This window comes from Ostrea edulis, chromosome 3 (genome assembly GCF_947568905.1).
Source record: "Ostrea edulis chromosome 3, xbOstEdul1.1, whole genome shotgun sequence".
NCBI classification, from domain to species: Eukaryota; Metazoa; Mollusca; class Bivalvia; order Ostreida; family Ostreidae; genus Ostrea; species Ostrea edulis.
In genome coordinates, this window is record NC_079166.1 from 43,550,378 (window position 1) to 43,569,998 (window position 19,621).

General features: G+C 34.9%; 3 protein-coding genes across 6 annotated transcripts in view; 2 read left to right on the forward strand and 1 right to left on the reverse strand.

Moving 5' to 3' along the window:
• The window catches only part of LOC125674693 (two pore channel protein 2-like), a 37,562-nt gene extending 28,879 nt beyond the window's left edge, over positions 1-8,683 (forward strand). For 3 of the 4 annotated variants that reach the window (XM_056157800.1, XM_048911931.2, XM_048911930.2), the window contains exons 20-26: positions 2,017-2,088; positions 3,648-3,727; positions 4,054-4,120; positions 5,054-5,136; positions 5,297-5,378; positions 5,529-5,629; positions 6,564-8,683. In XM_056157800.1, coding sequence (XP_056013775.1) covers positions 2,017-2,088; positions 3,648-3,727; positions 4,054-4,120; positions 5,054-5,136; positions 5,297-5,378; positions 5,529-5,629; positions 6,564-6,645 — 567 coding nt within the window. In that variant the 3' untranslated portion in view covers positions 6,646-8,683. Of the gene's footprint in view, positions 1-2,016; positions 2,089-3,647; positions 3,728-4,053; positions 4,121-5,053; positions 5,137-5,296; positions 5,379-5,528; positions 5,630-6,563 lie in introns of those variants that run through there. The other variant, XM_056157801.1, reaches the window with a different exon arrangement.
• On the reverse strand, positions 7,865-8,293 carry LOC130053565 (uncharacterized). The gene has a single exon (XM_056160905.1). It carries the CDS (start codon positions 8,291-8,293, stop codon positions 7,865-7,867), a length of 429 nt encoding a protein of 142 aa, XP_056016880.1.
• Positions 8,684-9,617: 934 nt separating the features above from the next.
• LOC125674696 (uncharacterized) lies at positions 9,618-17,621 on the forward strand. The gene is made up of 6 exons (XM_048911934.2): positions 9,618-10,119; positions 11,733-11,830; positions 12,144-12,324; positions 14,948-15,151; positions 15,249-15,518; positions 16,726-17,621. Exons 1-6 carry the CDS (start codon positions 9,741-9,743, stop codon positions 17,112-17,114), a joined length of 1,521 nt encoding a protein of 506 aa, XP_048767891.2. The 5' UTR covers positions 9,618-9,740; the 3' UTR covers positions 17,115-17,621.
• Positions 17,622-19,621: the final 2,000 nt, after the last annotated feature.

Genomic DNA, 19,621 nt, shown 5'->3' on the forward strand with positions numbered 1-19,621 from the left:
GATTATAGGCATGTTACTGTAACGATATCCAATATGCAGAGAGAGATTATAGGCATGTTACTGTAACGATCGATATCCAATATGCAGAGAGAGATTATAGGCATGTTACAGTAACAATATCCAATATGCAGAGAGAGATTATAGGCATGTTACAGTAACGATATCCAATATGCAGAGAGAGATTATAGGCATGTTACAGTAACAATATCCAATACAGAAAGAGATTACAGGCATGTTAAAGTAACAATATCCAATATACAGAAAGAGATTACAGGCATGTTACTGTAACAATATCCGATATACAGAGATTACAGGCATGTTACAGTAATGATATCCAATATGCAGAGAGAGATTATAGGCATGTTACAGTAACAATATCCAATACAGAAAGAGATTACAGGCATGTTAAAGTAACAATATCCAATATACAGAAAGAGATCACAGACATGTTACTGTAACAATATCCGATATACAGAGAGATTACAAGCATGTTAGAGTAACGATATCCGATATACAGAAAGAGATCACAGACATGTTACAGTAACAATATCTGATATACAGAGATTACAGGCATGTTACTGTAACAATATCCGATATACAGAGATTACAGGCATGTTACTGTAACAATATCTGATATACAGAGATTAAAGGCATGTTACTGTAATGATATCTGATATACAGAGATTAAAGGCATGTTACTGTAATGATATCTGATATACAGGAAGAGATTACAGGCATATTACAGTAACGATATCCGATATACAGAAAGAGATCACAGGCATGTTACTGTAACAATATCTGATATACAGAGATTACAGGCATGTTACTGTAACAATATCCGATATACAGAGATTACAGGCATGTTACTGTAACAATATCTGATATACAGAGATTAAAGGCATGTTACTGTAATGATATCTGATATACAGAGATCCCAGGCATGTTACAGTAATGATATCTGATATACAGAGATTACAGGCATGTTACTGTAACAATATCTGATATACAGAGATTACAGGCATGTTACTGTAACAATATCTGATATACAGAGATTACAGGCATGTTACTGTAATGATATCTGATATACAGAGAGAGATCACAGACATGTTACAGTAACGATATCCGATATACAGAAAGAGATTACAGGCATGTTACTGTAACAATATCTGATATACAGAGATTAAAGGCATGTTACTGTAACAGTATCTGATATACAGAGAGAAATCACAGGCATGTTACTGTAATGATATCCGATATACAGAGATCCCAGGCATGTTACAGTAACGATATCCGATATACAGAGAGAAATCACAGGCATGTTACTGTAACGATATCCAATATACAGAAAGAGATAACAGGCATGTTACTGTAACAATATCCGATATACAGAAAGAGATCACAGACATGTTACAGTAACGATATCCGATATACAGGTAGGAGATCACAGGCATGTTACTGTAACAATATCCGATAAACAGAAAGAGATAACAGGCATGTTACTGTAACAATATCTGATATACAGAGATTACAGGCATGTTACTGTAATGATATCCGATATACAGGAAGAGATTACAGGCATGTTACTGTAACAATATCCGATATACAGAGATTACAGGCATGTTACTGTAATGATATTCGATATACAGAGATCCCAGGCATGTTACAGTAACAATATCAGATATACAGAGAGAAATCACAGGCATGTTACTGTAACGATATCCAATATACAGAGATATTACAATAATGATACTTGAAACTCTGTAAAGATTCTTAATAATACAACTTTAAAAGGTCACCATCTTGTCATCTTCATTGATACTATAGTTATATGTTTGATAGTACATGTACTAGATCCATGTACATTTGGTAATGTTGGAAGGACCGTCCTTTTTAATGGTATATGTGTACACTTGACCATTTTCTATCTGCAATGTAAGGATGAATTTGGTGTAATGACACAATTTCCTTTCTGTAGTGAGTAGCTGAAATTTAGAGTAATGCAATCTCTTTCTCTAGGCGATGACTATCGTTGCTGCAACACTGGTGGATCTTGTAAAGAACCTAAAGTCTTTTGCTGGAATATTAATTGTGAGTGTAAAAATTTATGTTTAACCCCATATTCCTAATGAGATCAGTTTTGTTTTTCAAAACTGAACACATGAAAAAGCTAAAGATTCACTTTGCATAGTTCAATTAAATTGATGTGTATGGTTTTCATAAAGGAAGTTTTACACAATTTCAAAGATTTCATTTGTATTGTGAAAATTTCTCAGTGGGATTTTCTCTTAGGAAGTTTCACACAATGTTAAAGATTTAATTCCTGTTGTAGATACTGTAGGGTCACTTCTTTCATAGAGACAAATACTCATGGTTTGAGAAAAAATAAACAATTTAGCCATTATCTTATATTCTAGTTCAGCTTTTAGCTCACCTGAGCTGAAAGCATAAGTGAGCTTTCTGATCGCCTGTTGTCTGTCTGTCTGTTAACTTTTTACATTTTCGACTTCTTCTCCAGAACCACACAACCAATTTCAACCAAACTTGAAGGGCTTTCAAGTTTGTACAAAGGAAGAGCCATGTCCCCTTCAAAGGGTAGATAATCACAAAAATGCAAAAATAGGGTGGGGTCATTAAATAATCTTTTTCTCAAGAACCACAGGGCTCAAAGAGCTGAAATTTATGTGAAAGCTTCCTGGTATAGTGGAGATTCTGTCAAAATCATGACCCATTGGGGTAGGTTGGGGCCACAATAGGGGATCAAAGTTTTGCATACAAATATAAAGGGAGAATCTTTAAAAACCTTCTCAAGAACCACTGGGCCAGAAAAGCTGAGATTTACATGAAAGCTTCCTGACATAGTGTAGATTCAAGTTTATTAAAATCATGTCCCCGGGGGTAGGATGGGGCCACACTAGGGGATCAAAGTTTTATACATGCAAATATATAGGGAAAATCTTTAAAGATTTTCTTCTCAAGAATCACTGGGTTAGGAAAGTAGAAATGTACATGAAAGCTTCCTGACATAGAGCAGATTCAAGTTTGTTAAACTCGTGACCCCTGGGGGTAGGATGGGGCCAGAATAGGGGATTAAAATTTTACATACTAATAAATAGAGAAAAATCTTTTAAAATCTTCTGAAAAACTAATGGGCCAAAGAAGTTTATATTTGCATGAAAGCTTCTTGACATAGTGGAAATTCAAGTTTGTAATAATCATGGCCCCTTGGGGTAGGATGGGGCCACAATAGGGGATCAATGTTTTACATACAAATATAAAGGGAAAATTTTCAAAAAAAAAATTCTTCTCAAGAACCATTGGGCTATAAAAGTTTACATTTACATGAAAACTTCCTAACATAGTGCAGAATCAAGTTTGTAAAATTCATGGCCCCCAGGGGTAAGTTGGAGCCTCAATAGGGATCAAACTTTTACATGCATTTGTGTAGGAAAATCTTTATATATGGGCCAAAGTGACTCAGGTGAGCGATATGGCCCATGGGCTTCTTGTTCTTTTTTATGAAGGATCGAAATTCATAGGCATGAAAAGAAAAAGATTTCATCCCTTTTGAAAATTAATGATTTTACAGTCTGTAAAGAATTTGAAAATCAGCAATTTTCATTGGACAGGACCTTTTCTTATTTACTTAGGTGATTTACTATTCATTTGCCATTCTGGGCATTGAAATCTTCCATGATGCCATTAAGGACCCACCATCTAATGATACAGGGTATGATAAAAAAAACCAACTATGTACAAATAATTAAGTCTGCACCTCTTTGCGTTGAAATTTTATTTCTCTTTGATTAACACATTCAATTTTTATCAGTAGATGAAATTGTCATATGAGAGTTTCATTTAATTTTACTGTTAAATTATATTTACCTTGATGCTTTTGAAAGCAGAGAATCCTTGCAAAAACAAATTTTATCTGCAATGAATATTTCTCAACAATTTTGCACGATTTCCCCAAATTCCTTAAAAATCCCCACAACTATTGATCTATAAAACATGAAATGTTTCTACATTAATCTTCATTAATCATGAATTAATTAGGTTGGTGTTTGAGTGTGGTTCCTATCAGCAGCTGAAGTACTGGGCCAACAATTTTGATGACTTTGCGGTAAGTCATTTAATATATATTGAGCAGTTAAGGTACTAGTGTGGGTGGCAGTTTGACCAAATTAATCATTTGAAATATTAATAGTACGATTCTTGTCTGTAACATGCATACTAATTATGCTTTATCGCATACCCATCAATAATTTGTGTTGACGTTGTTGAATTCACAGAGTGTGAACTGACTTTCTGGATCACCACACTGGTTATCTGAATCCATATCATGTCTCTCTGAAACTGACGTCACAATGTATCCACACATGTTTTTGTGGAATATAACTGCTTACACAAAGTGTAATTTCATTGTATGTTTGTCTTTTTGCTATTTAGGAACACATTCATTATCTTATAAACATGTATTTAAAAACACATACCGTGTATTAACGGGGTTAGTTAATAAATCTATCATTACTACCACAATTTGATCCAAAGAGTTGATTTACATCTCATCGACAGATGCAGATCATCAGATCTAGAGTTGATTTACATCTCATCGACAGATGCAGATCATCAGATCTAGCTCAACATTTTGAGTTTTGTTTGGTCTGATGATCGCGCATTTGTCAACAATCTACAGATCATGTTATACTGTGGTAATGATGCATATTTACAGAACAGTTCAACAGATGTTTTGTGTATCATTTCAATAATGAGTACCATACTAATTGCTAATGAAGATTTCCAGGGAACGATATCTTTTATCATTTTTCATACAATACCAATTTTCATAGTTTTCATGATTGTTAGTCTTCGATCAGGAATTATAAGATTGATTATTATATTGATGAATTGTTCAATTTTTGTTTATGGTAATATGCAGGAAGAATATAGACTAGCTTTCTGTTAAATGGTATGTAGATGAAACCATATTTTTTGACAATCCACAAAATTTTATGTCTATGTAAATTGAGGAAAGCCCAATAATTTCACTTAACAGGCCGCCCTAGTAGTTTTGTGGGACGTAATGGTGGTCAATAATTGGAGCGTTTTTCTGAAAGCTTATGCGGAGGTCAAAACTGAGTAAGAATATTTTGTGTTATAGTTTTTCATTATGTTTAAGAATATGTCAAAAAGATAATCTGTGTAGCTCTATATACTCTGTGATTGTAAAATAAAATGAATGAATCTATTCCTAGTTTCATGTCCTGTTTTGGAATGCACAACATGCATTTATTTTCAGATGGTCCTATTTATTCTTCATTGTTTGGTGGTTGTTTTCTGTCGTCATAGTGATGCAGTTGTTTACAGCCCTCATTATTGAGGTAGGTAATATTTCTGTTGTTGCAGATCTATACGTACTTGTAGGTTACTTTAATAGAAACATGAATTAAATCATTCATGAATTGGAATATTTTTTCCCTTCTTATAGGTGACATTTACACAAAAAATAAGATTCTGTTTTTAATGTTTAGAACTTTATCATGAAATGGGACAAGAGTGCTTCCAGAAGGAACAGAGGAAATTCAGACTTTGAGGAATCTCATCATTTCATGTCTTTACATGAAATGTTCAGGTGAGCGCCAAATTCACTTTACATGATATGTTCAGGTGATTGAGCCAGATTCACTTAAAATTACAACATGTCTTTTTATATCACGTCTTTGCATTTTTGATGGAGATATTCATTGTGTACTTTTATCATAATGTAGTTTTCATTTTGTCATTTGAGTAATCTCCCTTTCTGAGACTCTTCTGTTGATTCTGTTGCTATCAGGATACAAAATAAGACTAAGGTACAATTGTGCCTTTAAGTGGTCCTTATAAAGGGGTAAATTCAGATTGCCTAAAGAGTATGTTACCAAAACAATTATAAATTGTTCTATCAATTACATTGTAATCACAGGGGCTCGTCACGAAATTTTTGTCTTAATAAAATTTGACATCGTCTATTCTATATTTACACGTGTAGATATAGAATAGAGAGGGTCAATTCGTGACAAGCCCCTGTGTTGTAATATTAAAAATACACCCAATTTCTTTGTATATGACATCAATATAATTCTGCTGCATGCCTCTCTTTCTTGAAAAACAAAAGAAAATTGGCGACGTCTAATTACTATGAATATATCTAGGCATTATATATTCTCTCAACCATCTTTTATATCTCAATTAAAAATTAAACATTTTGTTTTCACAAAAGATTTGGTGCTACATGCAAATATTGACTTTTTGTGAAAATAAATGCTTTTATGGGTTGAATACCTTAAATTCAAAATAGTAAATGATTATTTTGAAGGAAAATAATTTGTCTTCAATGACACCATAAAACCACTTTAAGATTTCCATCACCTGGATATTTTTGGCCATAATACGGTAGTAATCATCCTGCTTCCTTTAATTGCATAGATCTGTTTGTTTGTTTACAGCATGCAAATGTGTCTGAAATTGTAATTTCTTGATTTTTCTGCAAGAAAAGTTATTACATTTTAAAACATGCACTGTTACAGGCAAAATCTTCATGAACCAACAGAGGAGGAGATTATGTTACAAATTAACAGTAACCAATATCTACGAGACACTGTGTCATAGGGAATTTAGGGGAGCGTGGAATGAACAAAGACTTATCTCCTGACACTGTGTCATAGAGAATTTAGGGGAGCGTGGAATGAACAAAGACTCATCTCCTGACACTGAAAATTAGGAAAGAAAATAGTGTTACCAATCAGCAGTCACCATTACCGATAGAACGTGCTGTGCCATAGAACATTAAGGTTTATAGATGCTGGGTATTCTTCTTACAGAGAAGAGTCAAGATGATGAGACCTCCTGGAAATCAGCAAGAGCATGTATCTGCTGCGTGTTGTGCCAGAGATGTTATACTGGTTGTCTACTCAAATACCTCTAGTCTTCTTGTGTTTTCTTTAAGGCATTAGTGGCATTGCCACAATGTGTGAATTGTTTTAATACTTCAGAACATGAGAAATTGTTGAATATTTTTTACATTGAATGTTCTACATAGCTTGTGATTGCTTTGTGTTTTTTTAAGACTTTGAAATCAATTTTCACGATGTCTGTAAACCTTGGCAGTGAAGATTGAAAAAGACTTGTATTGAAAATGAGCCATTTGAATGAAATATCACATTTCCTAATACTCACTGAAGGTCACATTAAATGTTTTTATTCAAAAAGGTATTTCAAATCGCAATAAGGAATATGTAGCAGACTGAGCCAATATAAGGTAATATGATGTAAAACATTAGAGAATTGATTTATGAATAATTTTTTCTCAATGTATTTGAAATAAGATGATTATCAACATAAAAGTAACTTGTTATAACAATGTAAAGTCCCTTTTGAGTTTTGGGTTGTATATGTACATGTATTATCAATATATGCAGTTAACTGTATGTACACAATACAGAAATCAGAAAGGTTTATCATCTCTCTAGACATACAGAAAAGTTTTATCATCTCTAGACATACAGAAAGGTTGATATCTCTCTCTAGACATACAGAAAGATTGATATCTCTCTAGACATACAGAAAGGTTGATATCTCTCTAGACATACAGAAAGGTTGATATCTCTCTAGACACACAGAAAAGTTTTATTATCTCTAGACATACAGGAAGGTTGATATCTCTCTAGACATAAAGGAAGGTTGATATCTCTAGACATACAGGAAGGTTGATATCTCTCTAGACTTACAGAAAGGTTGACCATCTCTCCAGACAAAGACATTTATCAAAACTTCCCCAGGCAGTTATAAATGTTTATCATTGAGTTATTTATCATTGAAATTGTTTAATTTATACTTTTATGCCATGTGGTTGGGAAGGATTTCTGCCTAGTGGTTGGGAAGGGTTTCTGCCTAGTGGTTGGGGAGGGTTTCTGCCCAGTGGTTGGGGAGGGTTTCTGCTCAGTGGTTGGGGAGGGTTTCTGCCCTGGGGTTGGGGAGGGTTTCTGCCCTGGGGTTGGGAAGGGTTTCTACCCAGGGGTTGGGGAGGGTTTCTGCCCTGTGGTTGGGAAGGGTTTCTGCCCAGTGGTTGGGGAGGGTTTCTGCTCAGTGGTTGGGGAGGATTTCTGCCCAGTGGTTGGGGAGGGTTTCTGACCTCTGGTTGGGAAGGGTTTCTGCCCAGTGGTTGGGGAGGGTTTCTGCTCAGTGGCTGGGAAGGGTTTCTGCCCTGAGGTTGCATGCTGTTGGCATCCCTGATGGAATTGGTTGGAGCAGGTCCCATATTTATCTGACCATGAATCTGAGTCTGTATCCATAGGCTAAATCTACTTTAACGAATTTTTAACCTTACATTTACCACCATTTACATGTAAGAGTCTTTAGTACTTGACATCTTTTCTAGATGGGTCAGTACATTAAAATTGAAATGTACACTGTAGCTTGTTAGTGTTGATTTACAGAAATGTTATAGTTTGGCTGGTTAGTCTTACGGTAGAATGGGGTAGACATGGTCCTCCGATACAATAGACCATGTTGTGAATTTAATATTTAGCTATGCATTGCTTTGTTTCATTTTCATAGTTTTTATATGTTTGTTTTGAGTCGTCAAAAGCTTCAAATAATAGAATATTTGTATCTGTGATATTTATAAATAAAATATTTTATTACTTATTGAAATGTTATGTGGTATATATTTAACAATCGTGGTGTTGATTGTTCCGTTCTCTCCAAGATTCCAACTCTCGACCTACTTGCATGATAATGTTGCACATAATGATAATAAATACCCACTAATGATAACACACACACCATTATATTATTATAAACCTGTTTATGATGTATTGACTACATGTAAGTCTCACAAATCCGTATTAAAAAATTCTTTCTAATATGAAACATTTCATTAGATAGCTTTGACCATTTAGTTCTCCAGAGTATATAATTATGTCTCAGTGATCTCGTACACTGTAAATTAGAGTTGTGTGACCAAGGTTAAAATATAGGACAGACGCACAGGAAGACCTTGCACCCTATAAATCTATCTTTATTTCTTTATGTCTGTTCTTTCTTTCTATCTTATAAAAATAGAGCTACAAGAAAACATGAAATATTGAACAAATCATCAATCTGTACTGATTGTGAATATACTTAGATATGTATTTATTATACGTATACTTTTGAAATAAGATATCGTTGTATGCCTAAATAATAAAAATATAGGACAGACAGGCAGACAGACCGTAACAATAACAATCCAACAATCCCTGATCTAGGGTGGCCTAAAAATGCGGCACTTCATTGTATTATTGATATGGACAGCAGAAATGAGACAGCCTCTCGCACCCAAGTCATGATCATATACGAACATTGTACGTATTCTTTTAAAATGACGAGTCTTTCTGATTTGGGTAGTGTACTGTATGAATGAAACTACAAATAAAATTTACAAGTATACTAGTGTAACGATGAATAGAGAGACAGAATTGAATTACACTACGCTTGTAAATATACCGCTATAGTTACTGGAAAATATTCGCCCACACGTTTTCTATTTAAAGAAAAACAAGGAGTGTACGGTGTTGAAAAAAAAAAATGACGCGATTTCCTGTGTTTATTATTTGGATTTTAAACCGAGATGGGTAAGTCGATGGATAGAGTGTAAGGTATGAATACAATTAATTTTACGGAAAGTCGGACGATGTGATAGTGAAGTGCTTCACCAGAGTAACATGGGTGCCTTTTGTTACATTACCTGTAGCAATGAGGATATAACACTGGCTAATCTAATCAAGGATCATTTGAAATCTGGACAAAATGATGTCATAATTTCGACGAACTCGGAGTGTCAATTTCACTACCAGTCTCTGAGGACTCATATTCTGGACTGTGATGTTTTTATTGCCATAGTAACAGCCCAGTTTGTTAAACAGGAGATTCATTTGTACCAGCTCGCACAGGCCTTGGATCTCGGAAAGAAAACATTTATCGTGCAAGATGATTTCGCTCAAATCCCTCCACCATTCCAACCATTGCGGTTCATTGAATGGCACCACGATCGGAATGTCCTGGCGGAAAACGTTCGTCATTGTGTTCAAGACAAGGATTACGGTAAATAAGACACATAGATTAAAACTAAAGCTTGTTTTAAAGGATTGTCTTTTGTTGATTATAATGATTCAATATGTTGTACTGTAAAACGGGCGGATCCAGAGAAAAGGGGGAGTGCGACCCAAATTTGTACCTTTTCCGCCTCCCAAGAAAGGATGATTGATCAGAATGGCAAAAAATAACTGTTTAAAATGTTCAACAAAGGAGGGTTGTTTGTAATTCCCGTACCCCCTCTAGATCCGCCACTGTAGTGTCTAAATAATGATGTACTAGTAATATTCAGCAAAGTGGGAAAATAATGTAAACCATACCCTACCGGTATCTAGAGGATATGGTTAAAAAAAAATCGACTTCTTTCTAGCTCCTGAGATATTTATTTGATTTGCGTGTAAATTTCATTTTTCGGATGAAATATTATTTTGTAACTTTTCCTATTCCAAAGAAATCTTGCAAAAGAGAGCAGCGTTTTGAGTCACTTTTGAATAAGCGGCTTCAACCATTTATTTACTTGTTATGACTCCTCACATGCTTCATGTTTTATACATGTACTGCCTAGCTGCAATAATGTAGCCCTATCCAATTTTTTTTAATTCTGACGTTTTCGGGATAGGGCTACAATTCCATAGGATCTCCGTAATGGTGCAAAATAATTTTATAAATAACCGATAATAAACTCTGTGTATTAGTCCCAAATGTTGTTTACACCAAAAGGAGTACCAACTTTGTGCTCGGGCATGTCTAATAAAGGTGTTTTTCATTAAATACAATGTACAGCATGCAAAATTCTTCGTCTGCTCCGCCATGCTTGTTATCGCGAGATCTCGTAGGTGGATCTAATGAAAAACCTAAGCATTGACAATCAGCGCGAAAATGTAGTTACTCGAGCCACTTCGACAAAGAAAGGAAAATCATATTGTTGCAGAAAGAATTTACACTCGGCTGTTCGGTTTTTAACTTGATATTAAATTCAAACCTTTTCAATACCGACGAAATAGCTTTCGCCTCCATACTTTTCCATTGAAGTAAATACTACCTTATATGGCATATGCAAATGACTTGACAATCGGAAGTTTATACTTCAGTACATCAAACATGGCGCACAAATATGAATCGAGAAATTGGAATTTATCGAAATTGTTGAAAACGGTAGAATAGAGCCTCACAAACCTTAAGTTGCAGGTTGTAAATTTATATATTGACTAAGAAACATAGAATATCATTTTATTTACGTAAAGAAAGTCAGCAAATGTTTAGAATGAGCGCAAATGTTGCGGGAGTGAATCACTCCCGCATTTGCACCATTACGGAGATCCTGAGGAGTTGTAGCCCTCTCCTAAAAAAAAAAAAAAAAAAAAAAATCAGAGAGGGCTACATTATTGCAGCTATGTACTGCCATACTTTTAATTTTTTGAAACTGCATTTTGTTCAGTTATACAAAATGCGAATTGAATAGATTGATACACACTAGAAAAAAAATAAATGAAATAAATATATAGATAATCTGAAACAAAATTGCCCAAATTATTGATCTTTACAGAATTCAAATCACGGAAGACTGTACTTTATTGTTTTAATAAAAGACACTCCAAGTTATGGATTTGTTTTCCTTTCAGAGTTTCCGTTGTCGAGTGATTCACAGGATAACAACACTTTCAAACGATTTATCTGGAAATTTGAGGAGACCCAAATAGCTGCACAATTGTCACCGCATGTACGTATATCTATCTATTTTTAGAAAACGCTCTTGTCTTTCAAAAGTGTTGTAATTTGCTTTAATGAGTGCTACATTGATTAACAATCGAACGTGTGATTGCGTAATATAGAATACATTTAACTATTGAATAGCATTAATCTACATGCAATATACCTGTGTTCACCTGCAATGAGTCACTTCTTTAAAAAATAAGAATGATGTAAGAGAAATCCATTACTATCAATCAGAGGACTAAATTCGATATTTTGTTGTACATTTTGCAATTAGCAGATTAGTATTTGCCACGTGGTGACTATATTTTTGACTTCAGGTGAGGCCGGTGGAGTATGCGTCTACTGAGCTACAACTGAAGGACATCCGGTCGACTTTAATCAGTCTGTGCGAGGGTATTAATAAAATACAAAACCCCCAGACCCGCAGAAAAAAAGTCTCTAAACATCAATTTCCCTGTGACATCCGTAAGGTGGCCAGGAGATATCAAGATGTCATAGGTATGTTATAACTAACGGGTCGTGTCATAGGTATGTTATAATTAACGGGTCATGTCATAGGTATGTTATAACTATAACAGGTCGTGTCATAGGTATGTTATAACTAACGGGTCATGTCATAGGTATGTTATAACTATAACGGGTCGTGTCATAGGTATGTTATAACTAACGGGTCGTGTCATAGGTATGTTATAACTATAACGGGTCGTGTCATAGGTATGTTATAACTAACGGGTCGTGTCATTGGTATGTTATAACTAACAGGTCATGTCATAGGTATGTTATAACTAACAGGTCGTGTCATAGGTATGTTATAACTAACAGGTCATGTGACAGTCATAGGTATGTTATAACTAACGGGTCGTGTCATTGGTATATTATAACTAACAGGTCGTGTCATAGGTATGTTATAACTAACGGGCCGTGTCATAGGTATGTTATAACTAACAGGTCGTGTCATAGGTATGTTATAACTAACAGGTCATGTCATAGGTATGTTATAACTAACAGGTCATGTCATAGGTATGTTATAACTAACGGGTGGTGTCATAGGTAGGTTATAACTAACAGGTCGTGTCATAGGTATGTTATAACTATAACAGGTCGTGTCATAGGTATGTTATAATTAATGGGTCATGTCATAGATATGTTATAACTATAATGGGTCGTGTCATAGGTATGTTATAACTAACGGGTCATGGCATAGGTATGTTATAACTAACGGGTGGTGTCATAGGTATGTTATAATTAATGGGTCATGTCATAGGTATGTTATAACTATAACGGGTCGTGTCATAGGTATGTTATAACTAACAGGTCATGTCATAGGTATGTTATAACTAACGGGTCGTGTCATAGATATGTTATAATTAACGGGTCATGTCATAGGTATGTTATAACTATAACGGGTCGTGTCATAGGTATGTTATAACTAACGAGTCATGTCATAGGTATGTTATAACTAACAGGTCGTATCATAGGTATGTTATAACTAACGAGTCATGTCATAGGTATGTTATAACTAACAGGTCATGTCATAGGTATGTTATAACTAACGGGTCGTGTCATAGGTATGTTATAACTTAACAGGTCGTGTAACATCGATTGTACTTCCTGTGATGACATTGTTCTTATAAATGATGTAATATACGTTTGGCATTTATCTTCTTTGTATATGATTCTTTGAAAGTTTGTGGTATAGAAATCAACAATGTTACAGACGGTGGAGCAGCTTTGTGATGTCTCACAAGGATCAGATGACTCTAGAAATGCAGTTTGGCTACTCAAATGAAAGATGATAGTGTCGTTTCACTATTCATCGCTTATATATTAATTATCAATAAAAATTATTCTTGATATATCAACAAAAAGGAAATCAACTTAGTAGCAAAAACTATATTTTTTTGTGTCAGATAAGTATATATCAATAAAATAAACTGTTCATAAGAATCCCCAAGGCTTCTGTCCAAATTTTATAACATAATTATCTTTTTAAAAAGCGGCCACAGTGTATTTCTTGATTCAATATATATTCTTTATCTACATTTTAAAGTATCACTTTCTTGACATAAAAAGGTACTTAAGGAATTTGTTCAATGACTTGATAATATCAATAATTCAAAAGAGATTAGAAAAATGATAAGCTTCTCCATTTGTTTCACCAAATAAAATGGCAGGTACACGCAATGTAAATTACATGTATATTGAAACATACGTATTTACAATTCGGAAAATGACCATAAGGGTGGTGTCATATTTACCAATTCACGCAGAGCAAAAGGTATCCGAGGTCTCGGGAGAAAACTTGGAAAAGTAATGTTTGTTTTGTGTTCTGTAGCAAATGATGCGCAACTCTCTAGATTGTATTGCTTATAGGAGTTATGAGATTGATCACTGTTCGTTATCTTCACTTTTTATTCATAAATCTTGTGATTATCTAAATTCAAAGGGTATTTTGATATCAAACATTCTAATTATATATACCAAAAATTTCATTAAATTGATACATATATCCAACAATAGCAAGAATTATTGATAAGAATAATCATAAAGACTAACTTGAACAGTTCTTGATAATAAGAATTTGATTTAAAAATAAATAAATCTTGTTATTATCAAGCTTATATAAAATCATTTATTGATATCAATGAATAGGCGTTCTTGAGCTTTCACTTTGATCGAGCCTCCCCCCCCCCCCCCCCCCCCCCCCCATGACATCTAAGACGTATATGAATAGGTAGCAATTGCTCCTTCGCCAACCGCTCGGCATTTAGAAGTGATAATCATGGGTTTTTCTGAAAACCCCATGTTACGGCAGGCGTTGGCACGTTAAAAAACCCTCACTTATAGCGGTCGAAATTCTAGATTGTGGCACTTCACCAACAGCTGGTTACATCTCAGTAGGAGTGAAAATTCTCAAAGGGACGTAAAACAACCAGTAAGCAATGAATAGTAGAACGCCAAACATTTATAGTTTACCCTATCAATGTCTTGATTCATCCAAATCTCGCATTTGAAACCGCAAGTAAATTTGGTACAAGTTTGAAGATACGTGTCGTAGATTTATTGAATGGCCATCAGGTCTTGAATTTTTACGTTTTCTATTAATTGTACCTTATTTCAGCGTACCCAATAATCCGTCAACTAGGTCGCTACCTAGACCTTGAGGAGGATGAGCTGGGTGAGGTGGAAAGAAGGTTCGAAGAATACGGCACGAAGGAGGCCTTCTGGCAGACGATAAGACTCTGGCTGGAAAAGACTGAATCCGTGGACCTGACGGTTGGAACGATAATCAAAGCACTAAAAGAATGTGACGTGGACCTTGAAGGTAACCCAGCTACAACTGATGATTGTTTACTTTAATACAGTCGGGTTTTTTTTTTTTTTTTTTTTTGTCTTGCTACTTATTGTGTTGTTATCTTCAGGAAAGCAAATGTCGAATGCACACAGAAAGATCCTGAAATCGAAAATGGCATACCTGGTCGACAATATTCAAATAGAGCCAATGCTGCCCTTTCTGGTATCCCGAAGTGTTCTTTGTGAAGTAACTAGAGCTTATGTGTCTGCTCCTAAAACAATTGACCAAAAGGTAAACCGACTGATCGACATTCTGATGACGAAAGATGAAGGCCTTCTAACTCTCTGTCAAGTTTTAGAGGAGTCGGGATTCAAATTTGTCGCTGAAGAAATACGAGGTAAACTGTCTAGAAGTGTCTTTGCTTAAAGAATTTCTCTATCAGTCTATATGCATTCATTAGCATCTGCTTATGATGCCATCGTGTACTAGCTGCAGAATGATAGTTCTCTGCAGAATCAATTGAGATCGACCAGAGAGCTACAGATCTACCCGTTATAACATCAGTCTATTCACAACATAACTTTTAATTACGATGTACAGGTATCTGTATTTGTACATTGCCGCCTTAATATTTTGATAGTAGTTCTCATATCAAGAACATTAAAACGTATGACTTTTCAACACATTACACGACCACTCCTCACGATGAATTAAAGAATAGACTTTTTGACATCATAGAAAGTTGCTTCTTCAATTAAAATGGAAATCATGTGATCAGTCATTCAAAAAATTACTTTGTTAAACACCACTCTGATTACACGCAGTCGCATAAGTACTCTAACGTTGATAGTAAAAAGATGTTAAAGGTCCTCATTGACAATATTTTCGTAGTCTTTGGCAATCGGGTCTTCCAACAGTCTATTGGAATTCCAATGGGCACGAATTGTGCTCCTTTATTAGCTGACCTGTTTTTATATTCTTACGGGACAGAATTTAGTAAAAAGTCTCGTTTAATGTCAACATTTCGCAAATATCAATTGAGGTCATTCTTTGCACACTGATTTTGACTATAGATTACTTCTTTACCCGATTGAAATATAGACTCACGGTGCGGGTGACCGGTCTACAGTGGATGCTTACTCCTCCTAGACACCTTATCCCACCTCTGGTATATCCAGAGGTCCGTGTTTGCCCTACTCTTTATTTTGTATTTTTATATGAGTTATGAGATTGTTCACTGTTCGTTATCTTCACCTTTTCATTGAGTTCAAAAACTATTATTTCAATTCAATGTTTTCACGGTCGTCGAGATTGTTCACTGTTCGTTATCTTCACCTTTTCATTGAGTTCAAAAACTATTATTTCAATTCAATGTTTTCACGGTCGTCCGCGCTGAATATCATACCTGCCCTGTTCGATTGTGACGTCAACTGTTTCTTCTGCAATAGAAGAAATTCACGGACGTTGTATATTTCCAGTCTGACATATGGATCTGCAGCTCTATGATGTATCCCATTTTTTCCAGAGAGCTACAGTCTGCAACTAATCGTGTATATGAATAGAATTGAAATGCTCATTAGTAAAATTCTTTTGTTTCTATACAGCTTCTCTAGACAGGTCTCCAGTATGTACCTCTGAGAAACCAGTAGCTGTTTTGCGACCATCTAGTGTATCATCTGCTACGATGTCCGATTCCGATTCGTCGTACGTTAAACACATAATTAATGAATATCGCCTATCCAACAGCAGCTCGGGCTCGGTGTTCAGCAGACGAGATTCTACTTCATCAACGAAAATCGTTGCCATAGCACCACGTGTTGTCAATCATTTGTGCCATACTGACAAAACTGTGAAGAAAGTCAAGGAAGCTAACAAATCTAATTCGAATGATGAAGGAAAGGGTCATAAGGATATGTCCCTCTCTAAAATGAAAAGAAAGAGAGAAAAGGGGACACAGTCTTTAAATTGTGTCAATAGTTGTACGTTATCATGACATATTTTCCACTCATTGGTTTTTACTCTGTAAAGAAGCGTCGGAGTTCATACCCTTATGTACTGTCAGACACACATGCACCATATTCGTTATCACAACGGCAGTGCATTCCATATCCCAGTGACGAATGCCAAGTCTATATACAGGTCTACCCCTGTATACTATGTTAATTTTATGCACTGAGGGGTAGACCTATTCATTATTTACGAAATTAGATGGGAACGCCTGCGACGCATTCAAAATGACGGTTGTTGCTGACGATATTCCTATTTCATTAAATATTTCATAAGATATACCATATACGTAAGCCAGCTGCCGACTTTTGTAATAAATATTTGTGTAAACTGTAGTCTATTGTGTTATTATACTTAAACAATAAAATGCTTTCTTTATTGTTTCATCGGGTAATGAAGCATTTATAAGCTTACGCGAGTTTCGATTTTTTCCCCCCTGCAATACTAGATACCTTCATCACCCGATAAAACAACAAAGAAAGACATAATTGATTGTTTATATTTATATTTTCATGTAGTTTTTAAAATATAAACTAAGTACTGAAATATCATATCGTTGACCTTTCCCTTACTTTGAATGGAACAGCCAATGCAATCTTTGGCCTTAGCGGCGGACAGTGGTAAATACATGTTTTAAAAAAAGGAACCCAACTAGTTTTTATTGTTTCCTCAACAAAACCGAAGGTACAGTACTAAGATCTCGCGTAGCGCAACCAACCGACTTCGTACATTCCGCTAAATCCGACATGTTTGTTGTGCGACGGTAGCCTCGTTTTCAATGCGGTATGCATATTTATGAGCATCTCATTAAGAAAGGAATATTGTATTGTTTATGATGAAAGCAATGTCAATTTAAAAAAATACAAGATAATGTTGATGCAAAGCATCTAATCGGCGGCAAAAATTTTAGACATAGTAAATTAGTTCCCAAGAAACACACGGAAATTGTTATGACACACATGTATTTGATTTAAAAATGGAAACAAGATTAAGAAACAATCTAATCTACTTAAAACGTGCATTAATGTAAGAGCACTTTAGATATAAAAGATTGTTTATTAGGTTTTGGTATATTGGATGTTTCCGCTTGATATTACAGCAGATTTTTTTTTTAATGAGCAGGTGCGCTTCAAAAGATGTGCAGCAACATGTTGATTTGATTTGAACATATTTTATTGTATATACTATATACAAAAGGATTAGAAACAATGAAGGAAGTTCAGACAAAACATAACAAATACAAACAAAGCAATAACCAAAATAGAAATATTTGCAGCTGTAGTATATTCAAACCAAAATAACTTTTGGTTTTATCAATTATTAAATGATATCTGAAAACCCATGAGTTGCTTCTATATTTTATACGCTGCCATTCTGGAGAGTACTTATTGTAAAAACTTTGTACAGAAACGTAAATTCATAATCGTTGTAATAATGAATTAAAATGGAATGTATTGATTACAGTAATCAACACTTATATTTATATATTTTTTTAAATATTCATTCGGAATTTTTATACATGTCATGATATTGATATAAAGGAATTATTCTGCCGAAAAAATAAAAATAATTTCTCATTTCCCCATGCGCGCTTTCTATTAGCACAACCACAAATATATCCGCTCCTAATATGAGAAAAGTTCAGTGAATGTAACACAGGCACTTGTTTCTGTAAATGACTTATGACCTCTGTATACTAATAATTATTAGTATACAGAGGTCATAAGTCATTTACAGAAACAAGTGTCTGTGGAATGTAAATGTATTTGGATATCAACATTCTACTTTTGAAGTATACAATAACGAAAGCGAACTAGCTACTGTTGTACAATAAAATAATCAACTGTCTACTATTGTATCATGCACTTACGAAGTCAACAGACTACTTTTACTGACTAGTGTTGTACAATGACGGAAGTCCGCTGTCTGCTACTGTATTATAATAAACTTACGGAAGTCAGCTGTAGACTAAACACACGGATCTGTCTAGAATGTCCATTCTCTACCCAGAGTTCCGTGTGTTACCACCAGGCTGATGCTAGCAGCTATTAACCAGCAGCCAATAAGCACGTAGAAGCTAGCAGCCGCTAAGGAAAATCATCAAAGGACTGAGAGTACTCATAGAAAAATATTTAATTTGAAACCTATTGTAAAGGAAATTTTGAATTAAATTCAAGTTTTTAATTAATAAATGTCAATCGCAACACTCATGGGCAACTTAGCTTACATGAGAGGCTGTACATCAATGGAGAATTGAATTTATATCAGTATTTTGTAATGAAAGGATTGATTGATTGATTAAATATTGTTTAACGTCCCTCTCGAGAATATTTCACTCATATGGAGACGTCACCAATGCCAGTGAAGGGCTGCAAAAATTTAGACCTATACTCGGCGCTTATGGTCATTGCGCAGGGAGGGATCTTTATCGTGCCACACCTTCTGTGACACGGGACCTCGGTTTTTGCGGTCTCATCCGAAGGACCCCCCAAT

Coding starts and splice junctions, on each gene's coding strand:
- LOC125674696 (XM_048911934.2), top strand. CDS start 9,741: ATGGGTGCCTTTTGTTACATTACCTGTAGCAATGAGGATATAACACTG. Junction 11,831..12,143: donor CTGCACAATTGTCACCGCAT/GTACGTATATCT, acceptor TTTTGACTTCAG/GTGAGGCCGGTGGAGTATGC. Junction 12,325..14,947: donor GAGATATCAAGATGTCATAG/GTATGTTATAAC, acceptor ACCTTATTTCAG/CGTACCCAATAATCCGTCAA.
- LOC130053565 (XM_056160905.1), bottom strand. CDS start 8,293: ATGGGACCTGCTCCAACCAATTCCATCAGGGATGCCAACAGCATGCAA.